The sequence below is a fragment of the Pseudopodoces humilis genome, chromosome 8 (assembly GCF_049639895.1).
Source record: "Pseudopodoces humilis isolate 2021_Gansu_Grassland_sample_001 chromosome 8, ASM4963989v1, whole genome shotgun sequence".
In the NCBI taxonomy this organism is placed as follows: domain Eukaryota; kingdom Metazoa; phylum Chordata; class Aves; order Passeriformes; family Paridae; genus Pseudopodoces; species Pseudopodoces humilis.
Genome location: NC_142207.1, coordinates 30793711 through 30812252, shown reverse-complemented (window position 1 = coordinate 30812252; position 18542 = coordinate 30793711). Strand labels below are relative to the sequence as shown.

Sequence of the window (18542 nt, the reverse complement as noted above, 5' to 3'; positions counted from 1 at the left end):
TTTATTAGGAAAAAAGTTATATTGTTCCAATTTAAAAGCATATTTCTCCTATTATATTTATTTCTATTTTCCATGAAACACAATTTTTAGGAAGGGAGATAGAAAACATCCCGTGTCCAAAAAAAGAGCAAGTGGATCTTGAATGAGGCATAACAATTTTCTGATTCACAGAAAAGTTTGAATCAAATTTACATAAGGGTTTCAAGCAAAAATTAAAAATAATTACATTACCACTCTTCATGCCACAGTCTGCAGGGATGAAAATGGATGAATATGTGGTATTTTCATTTGGTTTCCAGATGTTTCTTCCGAACTATTGAACTTCATCACCAGAACCTACCACAACTTGGTTGTTTCTACTTTGGGGACAGGGGTGGGTGTGGGGTTGTGGTATTTCTTTTACTCACTGTATCTAAGAAAATTTTCTCACCCTTTCTTATCATAGCCCAGACAGTTCTACTGACATACAGTTAATCTGTTTGAAGTAGGGTTTTGTGTTCTGTAACATTAAGATAAAACCTGCAATACCATATAGAGCTTAACCATGAAATCAGTTCAATTCAGTAGCATAGCTGCATACTTATTAATATCTCTTTATTATCTTCTTTATGTGCCATTATACTTGATGTTGTTGGTATAGATTTTGAGACTCTCAAATACCAGGTGGTGATGTAATGTTCTGAGGACAAGATTCATCTTGAAAGGAAAGTTGTTTTAAAAGCTGCCTTTGAAGAGCAGAACAGATCAACCCATATATCTAAATTAGGGTCCCAGGTTCTTGCTCCATGCATGACATGAATTCATAAGTGGCCCCACTTTCCAACAGCAGAGGTATAGCAGGTTCTATGAAAGGATACTGGAGTTAAGAGCAGAGAAAACAATGTGATGAAGTCAGAGATCAGAAAAAACCCCATAAAATACATGCTGAGAGAATCCTTGCAGTCATCCCTCCAGGCTGTCCACCCACCAGTACAAGCAGCAGCAGGGCTGGTCCCATCGTGGTATACTTCCCCTCTGTCCAGAAAAGCAGCTGGATGCTGTTTCTCCTTTCTAGGAAATCAGTGCGCACTTTGGGACACATGGAACACTTACAGTCCAGAAGAGAACGTCATACCTGCCTCATACCATCAAAACTGGCCTGTCTCTATTCTTAAAGACTTCTTTTTCTTTTCTTTCTTTCAAACTGGGATTTCATTTTTAATGGAAGACTCTTATATTGCAATGGTCTCTGACCTTCTTGCACATCTCCAGTGGCCTTAGAAAACGTTGGGTTTTTTCAAAATTTTGATTTTTTTTTTGTCTTGGTAATTCCTTTTGCTTCCCAGCCCATTAATATTGAACAGATCAAGACTTAAAATATTTAATCCTGTGTTCTTCTGTTTCCTAATGTTTCTGTTTTTTCTAATGGATGAGTCATAGTACGGATGGCCTTTTGTTATTCTTTAGTAAATTCAAACAAGAATATTTATTCTCTCATTAGAAAAACAAAAAATCAGCAAACAGAAAAATGTGAAATGATTTTTTAAATATATTGGCCATCTCTTACAGTTATTTTTCTTTTTTTTTTTTTAAATTTAAAAGAGATGTTAAAAAAAAAAGTGCTCCTAAAATCTACTGGATTGCTACTGCTGAAGCCTAAAGCCTGGAACATTTTGATGGTAATGTCCCATAGGAACCAATAGCTGAAGCACAAGAAACCTGGGAACTTCTGGGACCCATATGTGCTCTCTGGAGCAATGGTGATTTGAGCAGAGCCAACAAGAGGGAGTGATTTGTATGATGTACCCCCACTTTCTACACCAAGCCCAAAGTAGAAAGGGTATCCTGCTTTTTATGAAAATTCATTCTTGGACTGTTTTTCTGATGAATTTAACACATTTATTTATTACTTGGAGATATATCAAAATACTATTTCTTTTGTGATTTTATAAAATGAAGCATACACACAAATTCAGATTTTGAATTTATTCTTAAGCTTATTCTTAAATTTATAAACATTTTCTGCCATCTTATATTATTTTGATGTTCAACAACCACAAGTTGCAGAGCACAAAATCCTTTACGAGACACTCTTCTGACAGAAAATCTCATAGCTGTTTCATTAAATACTTCCTTAGGGGCATGGTACTGTGCTATTTCTTTAAGAAGTGAAGATCTGAGGCTTTTTTCAGCTGTCCAGTGGAAATCTGGATCAAAGCCAAGAAAAAAGGATTCCTTTCAAAATAATTTTGACACCTCGGTGAAAAGGAGGAGCATCCTCACAAAGGCGTGGAGCCAATGTTCTGAATTAACGGATTCTGTCCCTGGCGACAGGAGAAGGTGCGTGTTCAGTGCAGAGAAACCCCACCCTGGTCATAGATGTCAAATTCCCCAGCATTCAGTACACCCAGAGGTCATTAAACTGGTTTGGCTTCTGTCCCTCCTGCTGGGAAGAGAAAATGCTGTGGGTGCTGTCTCTGGTTCACTCGTATGCAGTCATAATGTTGGCTCTGCCTTAAGAGCCTCCACAGCTGTGCTGTAACACAGTTAGTTCACAACATGACTCAGATGAAGGATTTTATTTAATCTGCACAAGACTTTGGAAAAAAAGAGAATTTTAGTTTGTGGAAACCTCGAGAATGTACAAAGCTTAAAAAAGAGCACATGTGAACAAGAGGTTGGGTCTCAAAACCTGATTTCCCATTGTCTTAGGATAAAATTTCAGTGAAAATTGAAAGATGGGAGAAGCATGAAACCATTTCATTGCTTTGGCTGCCCTTATTCCTATAATTGTCTGTTGGGGCATCAGTCACAGTTTGCATTGCTTCTAGCTCACAAACAGGAATGGTTGAGAAGTACGTGGCTGTGTTTTGGGGTTTTCTTTGTTTAGTGGCTCCAGATTCAGTTTTTCTTGTAGGTTCTTTCCCCCACTGTGCTTTCTGTCATTATTTGCACTATTCATAGTGCTTTATTTCTGTGAAACTGTACACTCCTTTTAAAATTTGGGGATTTTTTACTATCATTAAAATCCACATAGAACAAAAGAACTATCTTGTTGCTGGCATAGAAGTAATTGCAATAGCAAAATTTGAAGATTCTTAGTTCAGATTAAGCTCTCAGAAACAAGGAATATTTGCCAGCTGATTCTACAGGACAGAACTTTGGGAACTTTTAAGGCAACACTTATATAATTTACTTAAGGACTGGGTTTTTGGTGGGGTGGACCAGAGGTCACCTGATAAATATATAAAAGCAAGTCTGTCATTTGTCTTAGGCAGAATGTCACTAACCACAATATCAAACAGGCACAGAGAATCCCAGATTGAATTAAAATTCCAGCATCTGATGGAGAGGTAGTCAACAGTTTTGATCTACACGTCTTTTATGGTATCTACTGTAGACCACAAATACATTCAATAACTTTTACATGCAATTGTTTCAGGTTCCTCCATCAAAGGTGCACCAATTTTGATATGAGTACCTTTTCCAGTTTAGTCCAGATGCCAAGACATTGCATCCCTAGGAAGGTGAGTATTAAGCAAGAGCTATCTACTAAATAATCCAAAATTGCCTGCAAGACTCAAGAACCTATTTTATAGGGGGAATGTTTCTGTGCAGAAGATGTGAAAAGGCTGACCTTGAACAGAAAGTGTGCAGAGGATTTTCAAGGAATGTTGCACAGCCTCTTCAGACCACGTAAGTAAAATGGTGAATGCCACTCAAAAGGCATTGACATGTGACAGTAAGTGGCAATTGCCTGAGAGTTTTACACTAGAATTATAAAATCAATTCTACAATCACTATTATTCAAAGGTAGCACTGATGAGGAATTTTAATTTAGCTGAACACTGCTGTGCGTTTTTCCTTGACCCACAGCAAATTCACTGCAGAACCCAAGGAAGCGTTATTGTTATTATGGGATGTAATCATCAAGAGATGTGGTTTATGCTTCTATACAGAAACCCCAGGATTCATTTCTGTACAAATTCAAGCACACATATTGATACTCCCATGCCTGTGGCAAATAGTAGGTGTTATAGATAAATTTGGGTTCATAATCTATCTATAGAATAGCATAATATCTAAGGTGGGCAATCTAGAAGAGTTAGAATATAAATTTTACTCAGACAAATGTTTTAGTGTAAAAATTGAAAGTGAACATTAGTGAAAATAAGGGAGTCACCAAGGGTGTTATATTTTTTTTAAAGGTTAGATTTAAGAAATTTAGAAAAATGTTTATTATGGTCAAACAAGCTAAAAATTTGTAGAATTCTATGTGAAATTGTCTTTAACTCAAAGATCTTGAAAGAATTATTCTTTTTTCCTCAAATATGAGCACTTACCAAGTAAGTCATTAGGCTTCATAAAAATTAAACAATTATTGTGATAAATATGTAGGCATTGTTACAGAAAATCAACCTGCGTGCAATCTTGATAATGCAGTATCATTCTCTTTCCATAGCTGAGAATGGATTTTGTCCAGGGTTTGTTCTGTTGGTACATTTTTATTGAAGAGAGACAAACAAATCCAGGTTCTTGGATTTATTTTTTGTTCTATCTTATGTTCAGAGCATGACTACAGAAGAGGAAAAAACCTTATAGGCCCTTGCATAAAAATTTGAAGCCTGTTTATTTATGTCCTAGGATGGCTCAACAGGAACTGGTTATGAGTTGATTGTAGCTATTTGAACACTATAAATCAAATAACCTAACCTGTTAAGTGATATGATCCTGGATATGAAAACCCAAACCTGCAGGAAATAGCTCTGCCAATGAAACAGAGATAGCATGGAATATTGAGAGATTCAGGGAAAAATGTGGTGTGTGATTTCTTTGGAATGTATCGAGGTATTCATACCTTCTAAATATTTTAGACACAGAAGAGACACTCAGGATATGTTAAAAGGGACATCAAATTACTTAAGACCCCTTCATACTTGCTTCAACCTACTCCACCTCAGGTGACCCCAGAGGAAGAGAGTGTTTCAGTTTAAGTGCAAATTTATTTCAGTCAAATAGATTTTGAAATGAGAGCCAATACCTACTAGATTAACCTTCAGGCTGTTCTTATTTTGTGATGCATACAAAGATACAGGGCCCTTTTTTGGATGACAGTTCATGGCAGTCACGAATTATTGAGAGGAGGGATGATTCCCTGGGTCTCTGTAATCTCAGCAACACTTGAGAACAAATGAATGAGCACTTCTGCAGGACATAACCTGGATCAGGTTGATTGACTGAGAGCAGCAATTGGTTTGATCATTGTTTTAGCAGAGATGTCCACTGTGACAGCTTTCTGCATTCACTTTGGGGTCTCTTGACGCTACATTCCCAGCAAAACTAGATTAATAACAAAATCTGCTCAAAAATCTGCTCATCTGATTTGGAAAACAAGTTTGTGTGTTCTGATCTTATTCTCAGTAAAGTTTTGTGTGGAATAAAGAAATAACTAGGTTTAAAAGGCATTAATAGTCTCAAGACTTCTTTACTTTTTTTTTTGTCCTCTCTACCCTCTTGGTTGAGGAGCAAACAGACAAGAAAAATGTTCTGCATTCCTTTCAAATGTAATGACAGCATCAAAATGAATTACATGAAAAGATTTAATTTAAGAGATTGATGCTTGTGATTTGCAATCTTGTTCTCTTCATAATTTTTTAATATTTGCTTTGTCCCCAGGTACCAGAAAATCACACTTTGAGGTGGAAATGGTGAGAAAAGCACTGGAATAAAAGTGTGATCGGTCCTTCTTTTCATTAATTCTGCTCATCAGCAGAAATACCCAGGTTTGCTCCTCCACTTCTGGTATTCTTTCAGTCTGTGCAGCTACATCACTACATACCTTTTATCTTTGTTAGAGAGCACTACAGATTAAAAATCCTCTTTGGGTTTTCCCCATTGACTTCTAATTAACATGAAAAAATGCTTTACCCCAGGGGTTTTGGCATGGTTTTTTTTTTTCCACATGTATTTATGTCACATGGAGTTCACACTAACTGTTCATATACAGTGTCAGCATGCATTTCGTATGCACACAAAAGTTCCAGATGTGCTATGTATCTTGTTTAGTTGACTTTAGTCTTCTGTAAAGCCAAGAGAAATATTAATCATTCATTTACTGTTAGGGGATGGGTCTTCTTCTCATGTTTCAGTAAAGGGGGTGGAAAAGAAAAGTAAGCCAATTTTTTTCCTATTTAAGGCCAAAGCTGGGGAATGCTTGTGGCTGAGTTCTGTACATGGCCCGGTGCTGGAAGGGCAGGGAACAACCGATGTTGCTATTTTGAATAGATTTTTTTCTTTCCCCCCCCCATTTTTATTTTTGCACAGAGAGTCTCATGTCTAATATTTAGACATGATGAGCTTTGTGCAAAAAGTAACTTTGCTCATTCTTGCCGTGTTTCAACCCTCAGTTATTTTGGCACAACAAGTCGGTGAGTAATTCAAGCTTCTTATGATTTCATGTTTTTATTTTATTTTTATTTTTACCAATAATTTTAGTAGCTTGTAAGAAGTGTATATGCACGAATCTCACCAGAACACTTTTCCTTCACTAATTCAGCAGTTAGATATTTAATGGTGAAGCTGAAAGCTGCAGGGATTTGCAGTATCATCCCAAAGGTTTCTCTTTGCTTTGCTTTCTTTAAAGTTAGATGGACTGTACAGTGCTGTCTGCCTTGGCTGCATTTGTTCTTGTTCTTACTTGTTTTCCTGCTACAGACACTGGAGAAGTTCTAAGCTATTTCTTTTAACTCTTGGAATAACATTTTAACTGTTAGTTCCGTGCTGCCTGGAAGCTCTTTGTCACAAGGAATAAGTCTTTGCTTCCAGCTATTTTATTTGGAGTCCTCCTTTGTATTTGTTTGTGTTACACCGGCAGCGTAGGGGTTTCTTTCAGCAGTTTATGTGCAGAAAAAAAAAGCCTTAAAATTCTGAATGGTTTTGTTGAAGGAGTTTTTAAGAGTGATATATGAAAATATGTCAGCTTACAGAATTTTTACTTTGGCATAGAACAGGAGAGTAAATGAATTCCCTTAGCTGTGATAGTTTGAATCAGGAATCTGCAGGCTCTTTCAGCCCCTCACGAGACTGATTAGCAGTTGATGGTATGTAAAAGTCCATGCAAGTGTGTGGGTCCATGTTTACAGAGAGCAAGAACACCAAAAACCAAGTGAACATGGAATTCGAGGGGAGAGAAGTACTTTGTATACAAGAATTCAGCTTAGAGTGAAGATAAGTGTGGTATGAGTATTTAAGTTAAACAGATGTCATTCCACAAGTACAGCTGACCTTTTTTGGATGTGCTCAGTTCCTGCTTGCCAGATATTGTAAACCAGACCTTCCTTAAGATAAAACAATTTTCTCTCCCGTAAATGTGAAAGATCAGCAATTTATTTCTTTATTCCTACAGAGAGGCAAGGAATAACCTTACAATTAACTCGATAAGCAGCAGCCAAAGAAACTGTAGCGCTGTAAAGGAAAGCCAAATGCCTTTAAAATCACACCCTACACTACTCTGTATGACACATCATGAAAATGATTCCTTGAGCCAGTCCATGGTAAACCCATCTGCCTCTCCATACCTGGACACATCTGCCAAGGGGTGAGTGAGAGTCCACCAGGAGCAGCCTGTTGGAACTGAGCACTTGGACCTCAGAAATATCTGTGCATGAGCAAATCAGGCAACAGGCTCTGCAGCACCAGCCTCCCTCACCTAGCACAGACCCAGCCTAAGCCTAAGTGTCTATTAAAAAAAACCCCAACCAATGCATATAAAGATATTCTGTAGAGAGCAAACAGAATTTACCGTGAACTGATCCTTTTCTGTTTCTGCTTTGCCCTATACAAACTCTCTCTCCAATAATCTTCAGTAAATATTATAAAATGCAGTGATTACAAAATTTGAGCAAATGAGAGCTGTGTGTTTTCTCTGCTTACAGCAGCAGACAATATATATATTGTTTAAATTTAACATGCAGTAAGTGTTCTTTTATATACCTGTGTCTGCCATCAGAGGGGTAAGCACTAAGAGACCATCCAATATAAAGAGAAGGAACATCATCAGAGGGATAAGCACTAAGAGACCATCCAATATAAAGAGAAGGAACATCAATTTTATTTCTCTCCATAAACAAACCCCTCCTGAGTGCCAGGTCTCCTTCCCTCACTCTAGTCATTTCTGTACATTTCTGAGGTGCAACATATATTTGACTCAATAAATGGTAAATTTTGGGTAGAAGAACAATACACAAATGAAGTGTGAGTGAGTATTCTCATTTCTTTGCCACATTCCTGTTTCATGGTGTTGTAACATTTCCTTACTGGGCTAACTTCCATACTATTTACAGGGATAAGGTTACACAGAGAGACTGATAAATCACTATTTATCCCTTAAAAAATTGGATTCTCTCCTCGCCTTGGAATGTTTCTTTCCACACATTTGAATATGGTTTTCTCACAGAAAACAGTAATAGAAGGAGTTGATTATTTGTATCACTAATTCATGTGCAGGGCAGGGAATGAACTGGGAAACCAAATTTTCCACAACTGAAAAGAGAATTTCCAGACATGCTGAAATGCTCTCTCTTGTCAAGAAAAATGTTTATATGGTTAGTATCAAATGTAAGTCAATATAAAATTTTCCTTGGGAAAGCCTGCCAGGAGACAAGACTTGGCAAGATATTAAGGAAACTGCTCAGTATACACGGAGTTTAGGGTAGTCAGATGTACCCTTGGGCTATGTGTATCTTTGTCTTGCTGTAATATCTTGGAATGGAGATTTCATTACAGCCTCAGGCTAAACCTCTTCTAGAGTTTGGGATCCGGATACCATGCAACAAGGAATGTTCTGAGTTTCATGACCAAAAGCTGTATGTCCTTGTAACCCACCAGGGAGTTTTCAGCCTGGAGACGAAACCACCTTGACACAATCCAGATTTTCTGATGTGTGTCAGGGCTTTCAAGCCCTGTCTATGTCCAAGATAAGATGTCCCCTGATGGCTGACAGGACACAAAGCCAGCACTTTGGACATGACAAATGATTCAGATTCCAGCAATGTATCTTCGGTTCCCCCCTTCGGAGGCACCTTTACATCCTGCATATTAAACTACTCAGAAGTGTAAGATATTAGAATGCTTCTTTAGGAAAGAAATCCATTCTCCACCCAGCAAGCACAACCTGTGAAAGCATTTGCTAAGCATTGCAGCCTGCATTCATCCCTTTTATCTTGAGTTTATAGAGGCAATCATGACAGCTACTTCCACAAGACAGCATAAGTGTTAGCTAGACAGACTGGAGGTGTTTGGTAGTTTCCACAGCACCCTCACATCAGCACCAAAAGGGAAGTCAGGTGGATTTGTGCTTGTCTCAGATGTATTTGTGATGCTTAAAGGACACCTCAGTCAGCCAGAGCTGGACACATCTCTTAGGTACACCCCAGTCCTTGAGGAACTTTACTGAAGTCATTAGGAAAACTATTGCTCTGAAAGCAGTGTGACAGCAGTGCCAGAAACCCTTCATTATTATTCCAAATAATTTTTTGCTCTAAGGTAATTTAGTATTTTCCTTGTAATGCAAGTATTATCTTGGATGTTTGGTCAGGAAACTCATTTCTGAGGTAATGGCTGAATGCTAAAGTCTCTCTGACAAGACTTATTGACCTTTCATATTACTTTCAGTTGCAAATTGCAGTTTTAAAATTATCTACAACCATTACATGTAGGCTTCAAGAGGCAGCATACAAATGACTTTTCCTGCTAAGCACCAACTTCTGATCCCTGAGAAAAGAGTGATATTTTAGGAAAACTTGTAAACAGCTGATTTAGCCATTTTGCTTTCTTTTTTTATTAACTGGGAAGGATTAGATAGCATGTGAAGTGGATGGATACTGCACAGATATGGTTTATTTGTGAGACTGCCAGACTGTCATGTTTAGCAGTTAGCTGTATGGAATACTGCACACTTGTGCTCTTTGTTGATAAATTTCCAGTTTAAGGCTAATGCTAACAACAGTCAGAACTATCTCTGCTTAAAGGTTTTGGTAACACAGGAAAGTTCCCCTCCAGAGCTCTGACAGTAAAACCAGATGATGCACGTCTGTGTGCCAAGAGATAATTAACTATTGTAAATAACCTGGACTATGTGAAGTAATGAAATATCAGGGGTCTACTCCTCTCCTTCCATTTTTCCTAACTATTTTTTACCAAGCACACGGGGAGACAAGGTTATACTTAGGAAAATTGAAACATTCCTTTCTGGTCTGGAAAAATCATGCTAAATGAAAGCCTGGGGAATCCACCCACTCTAAACATTATATATATGTTCTTGGAAATATGACAAATTTCATAAACACATTTTATATCACACATCCCTGGAACAGATTAGCCTTAGGAAAATTAGACTATTATATAACATTTTTATTATTTTCCAGATTTGTTTTTGACTAGAGACCAAATCACCAAATCTACACAGACTGATTTTTCTGAAAGAAGAGTTGGAGCTGGAAATATTCACTGCCTTATTGCAGGGGAAAGAGGCAGATGTAGAAGGGTGTTGTTGCTGGCACAAACCTCACTGTTGATGCCTCAGTCAGAGTCATTACGTTTGCTCTCCTCTTAGTGCTGCAGATTACAAGCGGATCCTATTTCCTCTTCCAGCTTCTGCCAAGGTGTTGAGGTTTGAAATAGGCAGCCAGGTGTCACTTGAAAACTCTCCTGATGCCAGCCTTACATAACAGGTGGGGGAGAGTTGTAATTAATGCAACTCAAGAAAAAGAAAGGAGGGAATTACTATCCCTTTTTTGTTCCACAGGCTGCTGAGAAACCAGATTGACACTGTTCCATTAGTCATTGTCCGAGTTATGTGCTAAGTTGTTCACACATAGTTTTAAACAGAAATCTGCAGAAAATGGGACATACCTGACCCCTAATAGGGACAGCATGCAAAGGGCTGGTAACAGGAATAATGCAGAGCAGCATTTAGCATTTGGGGTTAAAAGCAACCTCTTCAGAGTTGAAAGGTTCAGCCTACCATGAAGGGCAAACAGTAACAAAGTGCACTTTCCCAGGCTAGAGGGCACCTGGAGCACCGTATTGCCCTTGATGTTTCTGTGGTAGGTTCCTAGTCTGCTGAAGAGCACAAGCCACAGCTGCTGTAAGATTTGCAAGACTTAATTTGTTGGTTTGGGGTAATAACTTCTCAAAGCTTGCAGAATTAGATATTAATGCAATGGTCATACCATTAATACTCCAGATTATGCCATCCTTTAGTCATGCTTGTTTAAGAAATTGGGCAAAAGATCTCAGTTAAGAAAAGGGAAATTGTTGGCAATAGCAAAGACATATTAACAAATGTTAATATATTGTTAACAAATAGGGGTTCTTATGGTCTTAAAGTAACTGGATTAGAGTCCTACATCATTGCAGTTTGATATGATGGAGCACAGTTCAGTTTATTATTGCCAGCACCCAAAAAAATAAAACAGACTATAGAAAGGTATAATAAAATCTGTTCTGATTCAACATTACTACTGTTAGCTCATTTTCCATGTTGTAGCCTGGAAAATTGTAGATTACAAGACTTTAACATGGTTTAGAGCTCAGTATCTACCGCCAATTGTCTCTCATTTTGAGAAATTCTGATTTTGGCTTTAGGCAGATGATAAATAACCTTCAACCCTAAACAGCATAAAACTTTTAGTGTCACCTGCTGCAATAATTTACCAGCCTATCCCTCCTTCTACATATCCACAGTTATACACCTTGTACAGAAGAGGAACTGGGCACAGATGTGATTCCTGCTCCAGGAGGGGTACAAGAAATGTTATTTTACTTGTGTATCTTCAGGTCAGGTTGTTGAGGGCAGTGTGGCTGGGTGCAGAGAATGCTGCAGCCCCTGACCCTCAGTGTGCTGCCTGTCTGCAGCCCAGGGGATGCTGTGGGTTCCTCCTGGAGGGCTGGCTCTCTGGGGCCATGCTTGTCATGGCAGTGGCCTCCCTGTGGCAGAGGTCCTGTGCAGTGGCTTGCTGCTGGTGGCTTCCCACAGCCTTGGTGACTGCTGCAGGACAGCTGCTTCTCTAGGGATTTTCTTTCTTCCATTGAATCTTTTGATGCACAGGGTTTGAGAAGCTTTCCTTTCTGTCCTCTCTTTGGCTTCCCTGACAAGAGGTGTTTTGTCACTGGAAAAATCTCTAAGGAATTCCCACAGAATTTCCTGAATTTTCTCCATCCAACACTGTCAGATTTTGCTTCAGGTAAATAAGATTTATGTATTTATATATGGTGACCATGCTATTAATATTTCTCACATGACTTTGAGACTGTGTAAAAAAAGTTCAAATATTAACCCTTGCATTCCTGCTATGGTTAATCAAGAAGCAATCTCCACAGGCAGTAAAAAATTATGAATTACAGGAATCAGAAAGTCTCTTCTGTAAGTACAAGAGAGAGGGAGAGGTCTGCTGACTCTGTCTTAATGCTGGAAGTGTGCAAGGAGCAATGAGATCCACCAATGGCTGCAGAGTAGCTCATCTTTCACACAGCAATATAGTACATAATATTTTTCATTTATAGTTTCAAGTAGTCATTACTTTTTTTCATCTTCTCTTTCATAGGAAGGGTTCTTTGAATTTTGATTTGAGGAAACTTAACCTACTTCCAGCCACTGCTTCTCTTTATTTATTTTCACTTCAGGGGCAATCTTGTCTCTGAATTTGCAAAGTGGAAGCCTCTGCCTGTTTCATGTCAACATGACAATGGAAAACATGATATAACCCCCTCCAACAACAACCGTTTGTTGGCTTTAGTTTGAATAAACTTCAGCTCTGGGACTTCTGGCTTTGTTTAGTTTAGCAGAGGAGATTCCTTTCAGATTAGCTCAGAGACTACTTCCATTTCCCCCCACTTACATCAAACCCTTCATTTAAACATGAACTAGCAGAATGAGAATGAAAATGGTTCCTCCTTTAACAATATCTGCACCTTTTTGTCTTACTTTGATTCACACAAGTACTTCATGAAGATATGTCTGCCAGGGAGGAGAAAGCATGCACAGGACTTTGAACAGAAAGAATGTGAGTGTAATGAAAATACATATATTTCAAGGCTAAATGTGTTGTTTTGAAAGCCTAGGCCTTCTCCCACAGCTAAATGAGCACACTAATTACAGTCAAGAAATGAGGGATGTGACTTATAGTTTTAAGACTTTAGCAGAGTTTGGCCTTCAGCAAAACGCAAAGCTGTCCACAGCCACTGGAGACACATCCCTGTCTGCTGCTGGATTTCTTTCAAGTCACTGTGCATCCCACCCTGGAGGGTGGCACAGACACCTCTGCTCTCTCGTCAGGTGAAACCTTTCCTCCTGAGTGCAAACCTTTCTTGGGCTGCTAGGGCAGCTTCAGGCACCTCTTCATTCCCAACTCCAGAGCAGCGAAGGGCAGCAGAATCACAGGAACATCCCGGGCACGGTTTGCAGCAGTAGATATGAAAGGATGATCTGTGTCTGGAAAATACTTCTCACAGCAATTCAGCTCTGGCAGTTCTTGGAAAACTCCCGGACATATTCAGTTCCCACTGAAGCTCCCTGCTGTTCACACCCAGTGACCAGTCAGTGCATTAGAAGACTGTCTGCAGCAAACATCTTTTTCTCTCTCTTCTTTCCCTTTGTGCTGCTTCCTCTCTTTTCCTTATTTCCATTTTCTTACAGGAAAATAAGCAAGAAAAAAATTGCATCTTTCTTTTCAAATAGACGAGACAGAAATAATTGCTCTTCTGAACAGAGTTAATGGGAAATATGGGAAGCATTGCTCATTGTTCCTTTGATGTTCACTGTAATAGACATGCTGAGCATCAAAGGAGAAAAAACTACATCCCCCATGCTTTCCTTCAGCTATAAGCAGCAAAAATAAGATTCATATTTTCTTGGAAAACACTTTTATGTTCATGAGAGCCTCTTTTTAAAAAAAAAAAAAACAACAACCTACATCTTCTCTCTTTTTGTCTTTAAATCTACTGTATGGTGCTTGCTTGTTTCCCTGCAGAGCAGTAGTCATTTCGTGCCAGCTGTTTAAGAGAAGAATGTCCTAGTGAAAGCAAACAATGGGCTGTGTAGTGGGAATTGAAAATCTTTGAAAAGAGTAATTGAAATCTGCTCAGACATTTTGAAGATTCTTTGCACAATATTCTAAGGCTGTTGGTGGCTTAGCTGTTGGCAGGGTGGTCCTCTTTGTAGCTCCCTCTTTTTTTGTATGAACAGAATAGCATTAATATGGAGGAGTGGGGGGGGAGAAAGAAGAGAGGTTTTAAAGTCCAACTGATTATTTCAGAGCAGCTGAAGAGAGAAAGATTTCTGTAAATGTCTTTCAGTGAAGAACAAAAAAAAAGTGAATTGTACAGGGCCTTTTCATTTTTCAGGTGTTCTCTGGCTCCAGCTCTTCCACTCATACCTTGTAAGGGCTGAAACAGATAAACTGTGCTGGATGGGGTTGTGTCTGCTGCAGATGTTCCAGCCCTCCTGGGCTATGTGGTGCTGTTTATTCTCACCCTGTGCCAGCTGGGGTTGTTGCTGCACAGAATAGGGAGAGCTAAATGTGTGCCAGGACTCAGGCAGCCACTTCAGTAGCGAGGCTGCTGACCTCTGATATTAGTATAAAGCTAGCTCTCTGCTTCCAGGCTCTTCATTGCACCAAAAGTGTGAATTTTCACATCACAAGGGAATTAGTTAGGAAGATCCATAGGTCTTTGTGCTTGAAAAATAGCCAGACATAGAACTTGATATTTAAAAGTGTCTCCAAAATTAACTTGTCTTTGGTACCCTGAGAAAACCCTCACAATACTTACTTTAGTAGCCCTAGGAGTTTGACAATAAGAGTGTTGTATCCAGTGTACAAATAGCCATTTAATATCCTCTATGAGGCAGATTAAGAAGAATTTCAAATACTGCCATCCATATCCAACAAACTGTCCAAAATGGATGTGGGGTGAATTAGTACAAACTGGAATAAGGAATGAATGAATACAAACTGTTTTGCAGATGAAACTAGGTTAATGATGCTCCATGCATTCAGAACCCCACCACAACCTTCTGAATTACAAATACCCTTAATTTATTGGCAGCCAAAGATATGATTCTTTTCTTTAGACAGTATGCCAGAGCACTTTAATCCTTCGCTGGAAAATGAAATGCAAGAACCAAATCCTTCATTTACTTCCAACTACTGAAATTACAGGGAAACCAATAAAATTGTGCAGGGACTTAGGCCAGTGTAGAATTTGCCCCCCTGCTGCTTTACTCATCTCAGATGTAAAATCATTATGGATGTGGAGTTATATTGGGGTGACTTTGTCCAAGGTATCTGAAAATATAAATGATATTACCACATGTATTATACTGCCATTGTAACATTTCCCATCTGCTTCAGCCTCAGGAGAGAAGCATTGAATCAGGCTGATCTCTTCCAAGGCAAACCACAGAAACAGCATTGCATAAATCTGTTAGCCCTCTCACAGAGCTGAAGGGAAAGAAAGGATCATGTCCCACTTGAAATTTTAATTACCTGCCAAAAATTGTTTTAATTACAAATTTAGACAATGCAAAACAAAAGTCATACATTTTTCCCCACACAGTGTTTAGGTTTTATCATGCCAGAAGCTCAAAGCATCATTAATTCAGTAGTTATAGCTCAATGTTTTAAATGAGGTTCTATGTAGACCAAGCTTTAACAATTATCAATTTCCATTTGTTCCCATTCTCTTATCAGACCAAAAGCTGAACCTCTCTTTCACGATGTTTTGGATCTGTCAGAGTGGTTGTAAAGTCTGGGAAATCTCAGCACAATGACTTTTCCAGCTTTTTATTTATTCTTCCCAGGACAGAGCTACTGCAAAAAATGTCTCAAAGAACCCTCAAGTGTTATAAACTCTCCTTAGTTGTAGCTAAAATCAGGAATGCAGAAGTATGTCTTTCAGCTACACCTTGGGGGTGATTTTTTTTTTTTTTTTAACATTTGCCAAAATCTTGTGTGGTATTTTAGTATTTTTCCCCCTTAATTGATCCTAGTAATGTTAAGCTTGAACTATTTCTATTATTTAGAAATATGTTAGGCCAGCTTCTTATGGAATGCAATTGGAAGTGGTCAAGTGTTCCAAACTTTACCTTGACACTTGGATTCTGACTCTAGAAGTCTTCATTGACTGCCCAAGGAATGAGCAGGACGCATGCTTAAAGAAACTAATAAATCAATTAAATCATATTAGAACTTGAATTCATATCCATTTTCACTTAGTTTAAGACACAAGTCTTTATGCAAGAATTTGGTATCACTCACTCTAAAGATAAGAAGCACATTAAAATCATATTACTGCAGAGTAGTATTAGAATATATGCCAGCACTACAACTAAATAGCCACAAATGAAGTTCCTGCAGCCTGTTGCTTATTTTTAGCATGACACCACATGGCACAAAAGGTGATGTGCCAAAAAATACTGTAATGTAAGAACAGAGGGGATGGAAAAATCTCATAGGCATTTTACCAATAATGAAGACTAGCTTAAGTATGATGCAATGGTCCCTCCAAATGGCATTGTGTGCACTGAATTATGATGAAACATCTTACTTTGTATCCTGCTCTAATGCTAATGTTACCCTCAGTAGAAGATTTGATCTGTCAGGCACTGAAGAGCTTCAAATACCACCAAAATTATTAGAAGTTAATATTTTTTAGGTCTGATTAGAAGTCCAGTAAAATAAAGGGAGGTTCTGATCAGACAGTGATTACTCTTAATCAGGGAGGAATTATCTGAATTCTTAATATAAGAATATAATTCTTATATTCTTGCAGCTTATGGCAAAAAGAAGTTGATCTCTACTAAAAAGACAGAAGCATAAATATAATTGAGCCACAGAATCAGCCTGTTGAGAGGGGGACACTGGAGAAGAAATCCCAGAGTAACATCTCCATACAGATGGTCATTCAGCAATATCTTCCTCCCATGCAAAAAGCAATTTGGCCCATGATATTGTCAAGGAATAGCTAAAAACAAAAGGGGTATAACTATCTCTTGAATCCAGCAGAAGTTTTTCCTCAAAATTACTTTTATGAGTTCAGGAACAGACAATCAATATTTCTCTGGACAACCCCAAGAAGTAAGGTGATAGATACAGAGCAGTCTGCTTTATCCTGCCTCTTGTATGACTCAGCTTGAAATGACAGTTCTGCCAAAAACTAGCCCTCCCCAACTAAAACAGCAAAGAAATCTCCTTGCACTTTGTTTGCTTTATTAGCAGTTTGGAAACAAGTGAGTTCTTTTGCCACAGTTTCTCATGCCAGACACCAGCTGAAGCAGTGAGGCTGTTGTGTAACAGTATCTCTGATGAGATATCTCTGGTCACTATTTCCTTGTACTGCTGTGGCAGGGTGAGCTTTGGAAGTTGTATGAAGAACACCATTGCAGGGTGTCAGCATGTGTTGAGTCACAGAGTGACAGAATCAGCTGCTTTAGACCACATCACCTTTTGAGAAGAACAGGCCTCTGAAGATAAAGCAGAAAAATTAGAGGTTTTAAATCACACTTTGAAAGATTAGAAAAAAATCCAAGAATGTGCAGGGGAAATAGAGGCCTTTTGTGTTTTACTTGGTAACAAATATGCTTAGGATATGTTCTAATCCTGATATTTCTAAAACTTTTTAAAGGCTGCAGAAAGGTTGTGGCATTTGTAGCATATAAAGATGAATGAAGGGAACAAGAAATGAGTTGTCTAAAATGCAAGCACTTGTTTGTACCAGTGCAGGCCTGCTTTTTTCTTATTTATTTTGTAATCTGGCATACAGACTGGGTGGGTCTTGGAGCAAGGACAGTTTGGCTATGTGACACAAGGATCCTTTACCTGAGGATCCAGATTCTTCTGTACATTGCCAATGAAACAGCACGTGACTCCATCCTGCAACACCTCTGACAGAGAAGTACAGTATTATGCTTAACCAGAATCCTTTTAAGCAGCTTTCTTTTTCTTACTCTACATCTGAGAGAAGGGGAAAACTGGGACTGGCACAGCACTGTTCAAACTCCAACTTTCTTGGCAGACAAGCATCCCTAGAAGTAAGAAAGTTTCATTCTGAAAGCACAGGCTGTAGCTGTCCTTTCTGGTGTGAAACTTGGGAAATCTGTGAACTATTCATTTATGCTCCTTTTCCATTCCACCTGATAGCAGTTCTTCCTTCTACAGTTCACAGAGCACAAAAGGATTTTTAAGGTAGACCCACTCTGGTTCTTCACAGTCTGCATTTAAGTGTTTAATGATTGGAGGTTTCATTGCCTCCAATAACATGTGGACAAGCCTTACAAAATATTACATCAGTACCATTAAATCTGAAAAATACCCTAATAGGTATGGATACCTAAACTGGCCCTTCTGTCCTCATGCACTGTGTGAAATTGATTCAATTAATTAGCTGTTTAAGACAATTCCAGCTGAGAGGATATTTGAAGGCCTTGCAGTTGGAAAAAACCCAATGTGTTAAACCATTTCTTTTCTTTTTTCCCCACCTCTTTTCCTGACTCCTGTGACCCAGAC

General features: G+C 38.6%; 1 protein-coding gene across 1 annotated transcript in view; it reads left to right on the top strand.

Annotated features, from left to right (window-relative positions):
- Positions 1-6190: 6190 nt before the first annotated feature.
- COL3A1 (collagen type III alpha 1 chain) overlaps positions 6191-18542 on the top strand; it is a 48632-nt gene continuing 36280 nt past the window's right edge. The window contains exon 1 of the mRNA XM_014259072.2: positions 6191-6407. Coding sequence (XP_014114547.1) covers positions 6329-6407 — 79 coding nt within the window. The 5' untranslated portion in view covers positions 6191-6328. The remainder of the gene's footprint in view (positions 6408-18542) is intronic.